The 12,314-nt window shown below is 50.0% G+C and overlaps 1 protein-coding gene across 2 annotated transcripts in view; it reads right to left on the reverse strand.

The window, feature by feature from the left end:
- MVB12B (multivesicular body subunit 12B) overlaps positions 1–12,314 on the reverse strand; it is a 194,415-nt gene that overhangs the window by 101,910 nt on the left and 80,191 nt on the right. For both annotated transcript variants that reach the window (XM_070378981.1, XM_070378980.1), the window contains exon 6: positions 10,620–10,742. In XM_070378981.1, coding sequence (XP_070235082.1) covers positions 10,620–10,742 — 123 coding nt within the window. The remainder of the gene's footprint in view (positions 1–10,619; positions 10,743–12,314) is intronic.

Below are 12,314 nucleotides of genomic sequence, written 5' to 3' on the forward strand. Positions count from 1 at the left end.
GCATCAACAGGTCATGCCAGTGGCCCCCTCAGTGTATCCTTAGGGATGGGCTGGACAGTCACTTGGATTCTGGGCTTCTATAAATAACTTGGGATCAAGAAAAACACCCACCATGTCATTTGTTTTGTGAAATTCAAGAGAAGACGGAGGCAGAGGGTGGCACTGTCTTAACTAAAAATGGGTGCTTGTGTAGCATTTCAAAGTACAGTAGCCATACATTTCGGAACATATGTCTAATCTCAAATGGGGAAGGTTTAGTTGAATGAAGAAAACGCTTTCTTAGAAAAATGTTGAACACGGTACTCCCTGAAAGCTGGGAGTTTTTGGTTTCTGAAACTACCATCCTTAGACCAATCTGCTATTTTTCAAGTCACTGATTACTCGACAAGCAAAAGAGAGGGGGGTAAAAAAAAAAGGGTGGGAGGAAATCTAACTTTCATAGCTGCAGCAATGTTCCAAATCATGGTATTTATGCACTACTTTAAGTTTTATTACACTTGAACCCTGAAATGCCAGAACACCTACCTCCATTACAGAAGGAAAGAACCAAGCTGGGGACTCGGGGCACCGCACGTCCATTCCAGATGATCTCGTCTCATCTTATAAACTGAAATATTTAAAGAGTCTCTAAACTTCACTGACCTTGCTTTTAAAAACAAGGAACATATGGGCACTGCGAGCTTTTCATCTTCTTCCAGCCTACTAAAATATCCGCTTCTCCAAAATTCAAGGGGAGCGAGCCTGCCAAAACTCAGATTCATGAAAGGCCCCGTGTGCGTGAGAGCACGGGGAGGACAGGCAGGGGCCCGGGGCGGAAAACAAACCCTCATAAAGAACCCAAGGCGCGTTCTTCCCCCTCTTGCCCACTCAGTGTCAAAAGCTGCGGAAAACAAAGTGAAACGAGGACTAATCGGGTGGAGGAATGTGGGCCCTGGTCCGAAGCTCTGATGGCTGGATGGCTGGGTTTTGGCCTCGGCTGTGCCACTGGCTGCAGGGGACGCTGAGGTGGGGAGGGCTCTGAATGCCAAATGAGGCTCCCTGAAGGCAGGGACCTGGGCTCCCATCCTGGCTCCTCTCCATCCTAACCCTCTGCCCTGGGGTAAGTCGCCATCTCACCAAGCTTTGGGTTTCTCATTTCTCAAGATAAGGACATGTTTGTTCACCCCACTGCATGGCTGTAAAGATTGGAACGATTAAACACAATATGTAGTGTTTACTCAATGCCTGGTACTAGATGCGCCCCCCTCCAAGAAAAAAAAAGAAAGAAAAAACCCTGTAGCTGAAATAATAATGATGGTGGTGATAATTGTATTTATTCTGATAATTATTAATATTATTATTCAACTGGAAACAAAACATCTGCTGCTCAGAAGGGAGTTCAAGTTGAATGCCACCCTACTCATGGGCAAAAGCCCCACCCGAGTAAATCCAAAGGCCTTTGAAAAGTTACTACAAGCAAAAAATTTTATTAAATACCCAAATTAATCATTGAAACCCTGTCTTGAAATAGAATAGTGGCGGGGGTGGGCAGCACATGCAGGAGTGGTGAAATACCAGGAAATTCCACTTCACACTAATTTTTACTTTGTTTAGCGGCTGGATTTACACGGAGAGACCCAGGTGAAATATTCCAGAGAGCTACCTGCAAATAGACTGTCAGCTTCCACTCTGATAAAAGGTAAAATATCCTCCTCTAAATGGTCTGGTTCACAGCACTGACCCTAAAGTGAACTGATAAATCTGTTCCGACACATGGAAAACTATTTTCATAATCCTGAAAAAGACCTTTCTCCAAACCCCAGAGCTTACACCCACTGTGCAAAGAGCACTTGCACATTTGAGAAGCAGACACTGGAGGGAATCGTTTCACATTTATAACCCTGCCTTCTGGGACAACAGCAACAAGCCTGCATAACCATCATAACCACCAAGAAAAATAAGACACTCACAAAGTCACAAAGATCACAAAAATCACACACTTACAAGCAGCAAATACCTTGTCAAAAATCTGACTCGGGAGAGTGAAAACAGAGAAGGCTTGCTCAGAGGTGGGAGCTGTATTGACTACTAGTCAATTCTTCATTAAACAGAAGCTCTGACTTCCCAAGAAGCCATATTAAAAATTAATATCAAAAAGCGTATCGCTCAGCCTAAACCCATCATTCATATCTAACAATACCAAACTGTATTCTAATGAAATTTCACCTTCAGAATTACTCTGACACCAAAACTAAGTTGGGTATTGTTATAAAGGCAGTCCAGGCTTTGCGGCACAAGCATTTCAAAGATATTCAAATAACCTCGCTCTGCAGGTCTCTTTCACACCACTCTCATAATCACCAGAATAAATCAAACTGCTTGTAACCCTGCGTAATCGAGGGCTTTGAAGCTGGTCGAGGGACCCGCTGGGGTATGGCTCCCACATGTTCTCCTCAGGCAGCAATCACAACTCGAGAGGACTGGCCCCCAGCCAGCGTCCACACGTCTCTCGGGAAGTGTGTGAACGCGATGGGCTGCTGCCCACACCACAGGCTCTGGGAAGTCCTCTCCAGCAGCCGCGAAGGAGCCTGGAGAAGCTACACCCCAACCACCGGCCCCTTGAGGCACCTGCTTCGCTCCCCAGGGACATGCTTCACACTAGGAAGCCTGTGACCAGGGCACGAGGACAGTCTGCCAACCAGGGTAGCTCATCTGCTGTTGTTCAGTCGCTAAGTTGTGTCGGACTCTTCGCGACCCCATGGACTGCAGCACGCCAGGCTTCCCTGTCCTTCACCACCTCCCAGAGTTTGCTCAAACTCATGTCCATTGAGTTGGCAGCTCATCCGTGCTTCGGTTCAAATCCCAGCTCTGACACTTAGTAGCTGTGTGATGCTGGGAAAGGAATTTAACCTCCCTGATCTTAGTTTCCACATTTCGAAGAGGAGGAAAAAAACAGTACCCAACTCAAAAAGTGTTACGAGGATTAGATAAGCTTTTCTTTGTAATTTACTTGAATAGTGCCTGACACCCAGAGAATGCAAATGTAAGTCTCGATTGGCTGGCTGGCTGGCTGGCTAGACGGAAGGAGAGATGTATACGATACCCGGTCCAATGTGTCTAACCAGCTCACTTTATACATTCAGTAAACATTGGCCACCACGTGCCAGGCATCTGGAGTTCAAAGGTCCCTACCGTTTTAGAGCCACACCATTTTCCACTGGACACTTACAGTCTCCAATGAGAGGATGCAGCCTAAAGAACCTGGTAAGTTTTGATACACGTGATGCAATGTCATCATCTCTATTTCTGTCACTAGCCTTTTCTGAGGCTTTAAGGGAGGAAAAAAAAAGGAATGTGAGACTCCCTGTCATCAATAAGCCAGCAGATCTAGTCACAAGACCAAATATAAACAAACATGGCAATGACAGGGAAACGGGAAATGCCAAACTGCAGGGTGCGGGCAACGGAGGGGAGGAAGGCCTTCCAGAAGTGGCGAGGGCGAGGCCAAGCCTGGAGGCGGACAGGACCAGGCCTTCACACTCCGTGGAGTCCAATCTGCCGCTTTCGGGGGATGCGGGGGCTGGTAGAAGACGAGGCACACAGCAATGGCCCGAGCAGAGATGGGTGGGGGATAAGGACAACGTGCCCAGGAGCCAAGAGGAGATGGACTTGACTCACGTGAGCCCAGGTAACAGGCCAGGGAAGGCTCCGAATTGGGGGAGGAAAAAAAGGACGTGTGTGTGTGTGTGTGTGTGTGTTGAAAACCCCAACAGGATGGGAGGCGACCTAGGACTTTAAAATTCCAGACAAAGAATGTAGGTGTGTGTTATTTAGATGAAATTAATACCGAGCCCCAGGAGCCTAAGTTTGATTTTGTGGTCTGGCTCCGCCCCCTCTTCTTTGGGATGCCCCTGGAGGCTGGTGCTTTCAGCTGGCTGGGTGGGTGGGTGCCCGTGAGCAGGGGGAGGCGGCGGCAAAGCCACATTACCATCTCCATCTTCAAAGGACGGTCACAGCAGGAAGGATACAACACGTGTGTCCTATTTTCAGACTGAAACAAAAAAGGCGTGTGGTGTGCGTGTGAACAAAAAGGAAGTCTAGTTCTCCTAAGTAAAGCCAGACTCACAGTTGTGCCTGGACCTGCCCTGCAGACGGGCACGGTCCCACAGGCCCTCGCTGGGCTCAAACACCCCCAAACTGTTGCTACTGCAGAAGTGGAGCTCAAAATCCATGTCCTAAATTGCTTGCTATCAGGAGGTCAGGGGGAACGTCACCAGAACCGGCCCTTGGACTCGCCTTCTAATCTCACCCTCATGTGGGACCCGTGTAACCCTTCTCGTAAATGATGAATCCTTGTTACACAACAGCTTTCAACTCGAAAATGAACTCCCTCCAACCCTCTGGGCTGGGCTTTCTCCTTTTGTTGTTGTCCTTCAGTTGCTAAGTCGTGTCCAAATCTTGGCGACCCCGTGGGCTATACGTGGCCTGCCAGGCTCCTCTGTCTGTGGGATTTCCCAGGCAACAATACTGGAGCTGGCTGCCATTTCCTTCTCCAGGGGATCTTCCCGACCCAGGGATTGAACCTGCGATTCTTGCATTGGCAGGCGGATTCTTTCCCGCTGAGCCACCAGGGAAGCCTTCTCCTAGTAAAGCTACAAAAGCGGTGAAACTGCCAGGCCTCCCTATAGGCAAACGTCCCCTCGCCAAGCCTGCTGCCCCTTGGGGCGGGGGCAGGCACCTCGGCAGGAAAGGGAAAAGAGCCTCCCTGGTCTGTGCAGCCCTGGGCCTCCTGTTCGAGTCCTGCCACAACAGGTGTGGTCTAGTCATACAAAAAGCATCTTTATAAACCAACATGGACAGAAGGCAGCCCGAGGATTTTAAGCCAGCAGGACTGCAGCTGGTAAGCAAGGCTCCATCCCGGCTGTCGGAGTATTCTGTGGGTAGATCAAATGGCTCGGTAGATCCTACGTCCATAGGAAGCGGGGGCCAGGGGGCCAGGATGGAGCGCGGCAGCCCGCAGGCTCCTGACAACAGATGTGGCGGGGACGAGCCTGCGTGTGCGCAGCCTGAATGCTAGATCGCCTCTGCGGGATGCTGCCTCTCCTTTAGGAGGAGCCATTAACCTTTCAGATGACAGCCCCGGGATGGCAGTGACGGAACCATTTCTGAGGTCAGCGAGGATCTATGTTCTCAAAAACCTGACATGGACATGCGAAAGTTGTGACTGAATCCCTGTGTCCCTGAGTGGAGGAGTAAATGTGGGTGACAGATCTTCTGCAATCAAAATGCCCCATTTCCCAGAGTATCTGTCACAGATTGATAACATCCACACAGAAAGTTAAGTACAATTATGTCTGTCACTAAGAAACATACCTCGGAACCTGTGACTGACAACTTGCTGGAAGCTGACAAATCACCGGAAGATTCCTGAACAACTCGGAGCAGCGCCGCACACCTTATAAGGAGGCTCAGCCCCCGCCTGACGGGTGAGAGGCTCCCGGAGGGAAGATGACATTTCCTCCTGGGGCAGGGGGTGGGGTGACAGTGTCTGTGGAGGGTCACAGGACCGCCCAAGGCCTGAGGTCTGCAGGAGCAGAGTTGGGGGGCAGCTCCTCCCTGGGGACCCCCCAGCCAGCAGAACGGCCAGAAGGAGCCGCTGGAACCGTGTGGTCCGGCTGCACCACACAGGGCTCTGTGCCGCCACCCGCAGGCCCCAAGCTCCGACCCACTGACACTGGTTCTGGGTGAGCTGCAGGAGGCCGGGCTACAGGTCGGAGGGTGGGGAAGCACTGGGCACGCTGTGAGCAGACCTGGGTATCAAGGCGCCCACTGGAGCACCCCATGGGCAAGGGGTCTGCGGCCCTAACGTGCAGGCCAGCTGAATCTGGATTCCTGAGGACGGGGCTGGAGAGTGTGACACATTTCTTAACGGGCTAAAGAAGAACCACTGAAGGCCTGAAAAATCCATTTGCTTTTGAATCCTGCCAGCGATTGGGTGCACATGGCCTCCTAAGCTGGCTTCTTTAATGCCATGGGGTTTTCACCCTTGGTAAGTTCTCTTTATTGACTTTAAAAGGTTAAGCCCAAATCTACCTCCTTGTGACTTCAGCCCACCTGATTTAATTTTGCCTCCAGGGGCTCCCAGTGCCCCAGCCCCACCTGGAAGCACTTCTACGCTCCCTTCTACACGGTAACCATTTGGACATCTGAAGCCAGCTGCCCCATCTTTACTCAGATCAAAGCTCAGCGATTCCTCGCACTCAAGCTCAATGCTCGATTTGCGTAATACAAGGCGAGCCGTCCCACTGTGCGCATGAGGCTGCATTCGTTCTACGCACCCAAGCCCGCGCCCGCTTCACACAGACCGCGGCTAAGCCAGGTTTCCTCAGTTTGGCTCCCGTGCAGTTGGATGTTTTGAACTGTGGGGGGCCCTGTCCATTTTCACTCATCAACTTTCATCTCCTGGATGCGGCAGGATGCTCTGACTGTAGAGGAGACGTGGGGTATTGATTCTGCCATTCAGCACATCAGCTCTCCCTAATGACTCTGTGTCATCTGCACATTTGATAAGCATGCCTCTGATGTCTTTATCAAGCTACGGGTTCTACCGTTCGGCAAGCCGGGGGGCAGCAGCCCACCAGGGCCCCTCCTGGGAGGGCACAGAACCGTTCCCTCTCCCACATGCTGGGGCAGCTGGTGCTCCATCAGCTGCAAGTCCTCCTGCCTCCCCAAGATTTTCCAGACCTTGGTACCAGCAGAAGCTGAAACTTCTCGTCCTGGCAGAATGACATATGAGGGCTGGGGAGGGGGCTGCCCAGGCTGAAGGGGGAAGGAAGGTGCTTGCTCTGTCTGCACCCGTCACGAGGCAGCAGCAGAGAAGGATCAGAAGGGCCAGGACCCAGGGACACCAGTGTTTGCTCACACGCACTGGGCCGACCCAAAACTCTGAGGCCGGCCCGGGAGACGGGTGGGCTCGTAGGATCACGCCCGAGGCCCATGGCCAGGCCCACCCTGCTGGTCAACGTTCGTGAAGCAGATGGCAGAGGACGGAGCAGCGCTGGGGCCCAGGGAGAAATGGAGGCTCCAGGCCCCCGGGGAAGAAGTGACACACCCTTCCTCACGTGGGTAAAACTGTCAAGAAACGAGTGGAGAGATGTGCGTGTGAGAGAAAGATTCACTGGACGAGCAAGAGGAGCTCTGCCAACACACCTTATCCTGGATCTTGCCATGAACTTCAAACACTCTGCCCCATTCGCCGGATACAGCCGAGGGGCCTGCCCATCCTGAAAGGACACCACCACGTCTGGCCCCGCAGCTGGCATTCTCTGCAACAACAGGGAAGAAACGGGCAGGAAGCACACGTTCCGAGGGGCAGTACCTGCCTCTGGAAGGAGAAGGTGGTTCTGCCAGGACCGCGAGGTCCTCGGGTGGTGACCCACCATCTTGCCAACTGCCCCTATGGGCTAAGATCAACGGGGGTGACAGCTCTCCATAAAACAACTGGAAATTATTTGAAACCTGAGTTAACAACAAAAGAAATGAAAGCAGAGAGCATGCTTTGGCTCTTGAGACATAAAGTCAAGCTCACGGAGGCAACAAGGCCTGCTACTGGCTCTCCCTGGCTTCCTTCCCGCCCCCAGGGAAAGGAGAAATTGGGAAAATGGCCCGCCGCCCTTGCTTCCAACAGCCTGCCCGTCCTCCAGCCTCCTCCACACTTGGTCAGTAGAGGGCGCTGCCTCACCACGCTCTCACCGCAGCCCTGGCTTTGCAACTTGATCCCTGCGTCCACACAAAGACCACAGCTGAGGTATTGCTTGTGCTTTCACAAGAGAAAGCAGCAGCGAAACACAGACTTTGCTTTTTTGTGATATAATAGCACCTATGTAAAAAGTACACAGGAAAACGACTTGAAAGAAATGTACCCAAAGGTAATGAGCCTTTGCTTACTGGAGTCTTTTTTTTCTTTCATTATTTTCTATGCTATTTTCTACCAGCTTGTCTTCCTCTCATAATCAGAAAAGCCTGAGGAGTCTTCAGGGGCTCACAAGTCATCTGCGGTTGGGGTTGGGGAGGCCGCAGCATGGGGTCCCAGGCTGTTGGAGAGGCATTTCCTGCATAACTGAACGTGTCTGCACCTGGGCTGAGCTCAGGGAGGTAACAGACGCTAGACACAGTCCCCGCCTTCCAGGAGTTTACAACATGATCACAAAGTGAAGGGGTAACGGCTGAGAAGGCTCTGAGGGCAGAGCCTGGCACAGCGCATTCAGGGAAGGCTTCCTGCAAGAGGCAGTATTTGAGCTGACATCCGAGGCAGGCAATGCGAGACATATCAGACGCACAAGTGTCCACATGAACAAAGGCGCAGAAGCACAAGACAGGAAAGGAAAAACAGGCTGCTGGTTCTGAGTTGGAGGCTTTCGGACGAGAGAGAGAAGACCATTCCTGGGATCTAGGCACAGAGGCCTCCATCCTACAGGCCCCCAGCGGGAACACAAGCGTCACCCACAGCTCTCCGCCAGAAAGCTGCCAGGTTCCTCTGCTGGACAGAAGCCGCACGGAATAACACACTCATCACTTCACAAATCTTCAGTGGATAATCTGAATTATCAGCATTTCATTCTTTTAAAAAAATCAAACACATGCAGTAGGAAAACAATACAAAAACTGAAGAACATTAAAAAAAAAAAAAAAAACACCCTGTTGAGTTAGGAGGCTCATAGGTGTGTGGGCCATCTATAAATGACTGCACAATGAGAGAGGAGGGCTTGGGACACACAAGGGGAGCATTAATGTAACATTCAATTATCCTACTGCACCCTGGCTGACTTAACTCAGTCAAATTAGAATACATTTTATATTGACTATTTTGACATTTGCTTTATTTGGCAAGTAAAATGAAACTGATCCAATTTTCTTGCAGCCATTGTAAACCATAAACTGAACAACAAGACGTTATAAAATACACAAGCCTTGTAAGGCTCCGTCTGATGTGCTACCTCCAGTTTAGACTCTCTGTGGCCTGTGTTCCTGCGTCCCCTGACTTCAGGTCCCAGTGACTGTGCTCTTGTGCTGACCGGCTAGCTTCTGGGTGGGGAGAGGGCACTCCTCCTGCCTTAACTGGAGTAGTGGAGCTCTTTATCTCACAAAAAGTTAAGCCTGCCTGGAGATGGCACCTATTTCTAGGCCCTTCCAGAACACATGACGTCAACAGGGAGCAGCTGTAAACTCTCCGAGGTGATGGGTCCGAGCTGACCCCAGGCACAGGCGATGGGTCCAAGCCGAGCCTGGGCACAGGTGATGGGCCCGAGCCAACCCTGGGCACATGTGATGGGTCTGAGCCAACCCTGGGCACATGTGAAAGTGATCACAGCTGTGACGGTGCTTGGGGGAGTGAGAAAGGAACTCCAAAGGGCTGACCTGAGCTGCATGAGCCTCGTACTCCTAAACCAAAGACACAACTCTGGGAAGCTCTGGGAAGCTGTTCACTTCTCTTCACCCCGAAGTGAAACTAAAAGCTACTTCTCAAGTTTCAGGTGAGGCCAGGGATAGTTACGATTAACCACCACTCTTGGTGTGTGAACCTGTCTTGAGCGAGAAACACCTGACTGTCTTTTGGAAAAGTCCCAAAGGACAGGCCTCCGAGCTGCCAGCTCCTGCAAGCACGTTCCCCTGAAGGCAGGGGAGGCTCAGCGGAGAACAGGGCGTGAGGGACCAGCCATGCCGCCCTCTCCTCCAACTTCTGGGGCGCAGGGTGTGGACCTTGGGGCGTGCAGAGGGGCAAGCACCCAGTAAAGGCTTTGTCCTGCTCCTGACCGATTCTGTCACCTCTGTTCACCCAAATGGAAGCTCTGAGATCTCTTCTCCTTAACCTTCATCCACCTCCAATGGCACTGCCTCTCAACTTCTTACTTGCTTGTTTACTTTTGTAATTCCTTTCTCAAGTTCAGTCTATTATTGCTATTTGCTCCTTGTCCTCAAATAATTTACTGCTAACGATGCAGAGGTTTTTGATCAGATAGAAAGTGTTGAGACTACTACTCAGGTAATCTGCTATTACCAGATTTCTGCTCCGATGGAAATCAAGTTAAATCAGGTGCAGAGACCAGTCTGCTCAGCCACGTTTCTTTGTGGAAACAAGTATTAAAATGAACAGCCCTTGAAAAACTTCTCGCTATTCTCTCATACCCAAACTACCTGTTTCTTATCTGCAGCTCTTTGGGAAAAGAAACAACATGGAAATGAACAAAATCACTTACCAACTCTCCTAGAGTGAAACGAGTTGCTGGCCAAGGCAGAGAAAGAACTCCACCTTCCATGGCTAGCCTTCCCAACCGCAAGGCTACAGATCATGTGACTGGTTGCAGCTATGAGCTCTTCAGAATAACAAGCCCATTTTAAGTTGCATATTCTGCTATTTTAGAATCCTGCAGAATATGTACAACAAAACACAGAACGGCTTTTACATTCATGTAATGCAAAGATTTCTAACCGGTTTTGCAAAATTTCCTCTAAAGGTATACTGCTCTGGCAGTGTTTCTGCAGATCCTAAGTGGAAGTGTTAAAGAAGTTACGCAGCGCGACCCAAGACCACATTCCTCTGGGACATGCATACCCGAACAGAGCCACGGACAGGGCCTCACCTGGGAAGGTTGGGGGCTGGGGTGGAAGCAACGGATGACGGGGAAGGCGTTGTGGGTTGAGATGAATCATGATTTCGTGGTACTCGGCCCATTCGATACCAGATCCCCATGCTGTTCAATTCCCTTTAAGAGAAAAGAGAAATCTTCATGGAGGCGGTTTAGCATAAAATGACCTGAGCAGACCAACTCATTTTCAGAGGGTCATGGCCTCAGACCTCAGGGAGTCGATTCTGGCCCATGAAGGTGTCACGGTTCAGAGCCTGAGGTGATGGCAACTGTCCCAACCCTGCAGGCCTGTCGGGCGTGGTCATCTTCCTCCATCCCGGGGCCTGCCGTCCTACATATATGCTGTCAACGTGTGCCTCGGTTCTGAGTCTGCAAAATTCTTTTTACTGTCATTTCATTGAGGGTATTTGCGCCATAATCCACTTCAAGAGGGCAGACCACCTGTACCTGGTGTTGAACTGCCAGGAGAACGGGCCACGCCCCTCCTCCAGGCCCCTCACTGCCCGTCATTCTCAGGGCCTGTCTGGGAGACATCTTTGCATCACAAAATGCCAGGCACGTGCCCCATGAACCACTACAACCGAGGTGGGGCTGACAGCTGGCCACGTCTGGCTTCCTGTTACTTGACCGGCATACCCGCCCAGCCCCACCCCACAGTCAGGTGCCCACGAGACAGGTGTACTCTTTGGAATTGTAACTGGATTATCTCAGCCACATCCAACTTCCGACTTCTCAGCTGCCCCCTAGATCTGCATCTTGGGATGTAGAGGAAGGTCATCTCTCCAAAAAACAAGAACAGATTTGCTCAGTGGATCCTTCTGGTAGCTTCTCTGTATCAGTACACTGCAGGAACTATTCTCAACCAGTTGTGTCTTATTAGCTGGTTGATTCTAATCAGCTGCACTGACTTTGCCACCTCTCGGTCATGGCCACAGTCAGGCTTTGGAGGAGCTGTTCCTGGTCTGAGGTTTCTATCCCTCACAGCCGACAACCCCAAACCTTTGCAAAGTAACCTGTAGGGGTGTGTCCATTTTTAAGAAAAAGTGACTTAAGAGTTCTGAACATTGACATCTCTTTCCTTACAAATAACACTGGAATTGTCTTCCTCTGGAAAAGAATTTTTGCCCCAAGATGAAACAAAAATATACTTTATTTAGCAATCTTCTCAAAATGATGTAAGAAAAGGATTCTAGTTTTGATTACCAAGACATATATGGTAAGAATCTATTCTTTAGAATTGCTTAAATTGGTTAAAAATTGAATCTTTGAAAAGAGTATAGGGTGTAATTCAAAAAACCTGAATACACATAGTAACTGAATATACATAATAGATGTAACAATTATTAAATTGTTGGTTTCTACTATTTGTATGTAAGTGGCTGTTTCTAAGATACCTGAAGTATGGTTATTTTCTTAACTGTTTTCTACTCTAGTAATCTTGTTTACATAATGAGTTTAAACCGTGTTGCAAAATAGGAGTGTTGAGTGTGTAGAAAGGGTGTGATCACAGAGTCCTTCTTAGGGACCTCAAAATCTCAGAGAAGAGTGTTCAGATTCCATAGCTGAAGAGTCAAACAAGCTGTTGTGCACCAAGATGAAAATAAACTATTTCTGTGACACTTGTTCCCCAAGCGCTTCAAGCAAACACTACAGCTGGCTATATCTATCTATCTATCCACCTATCCATCT

This window comes from Bos mutus, chromosome 11, assembly GCF_027580195.1.
Source record: "Bos mutus isolate GX-2022 chromosome 11, NWIPB_WYAK_1.1, whole genome shotgun sequence".
NCBI lineage: Eukaryota > Metazoa > Chordata > Mammalia > Artiodactyla > Bovidae > Bos > Bos mutus.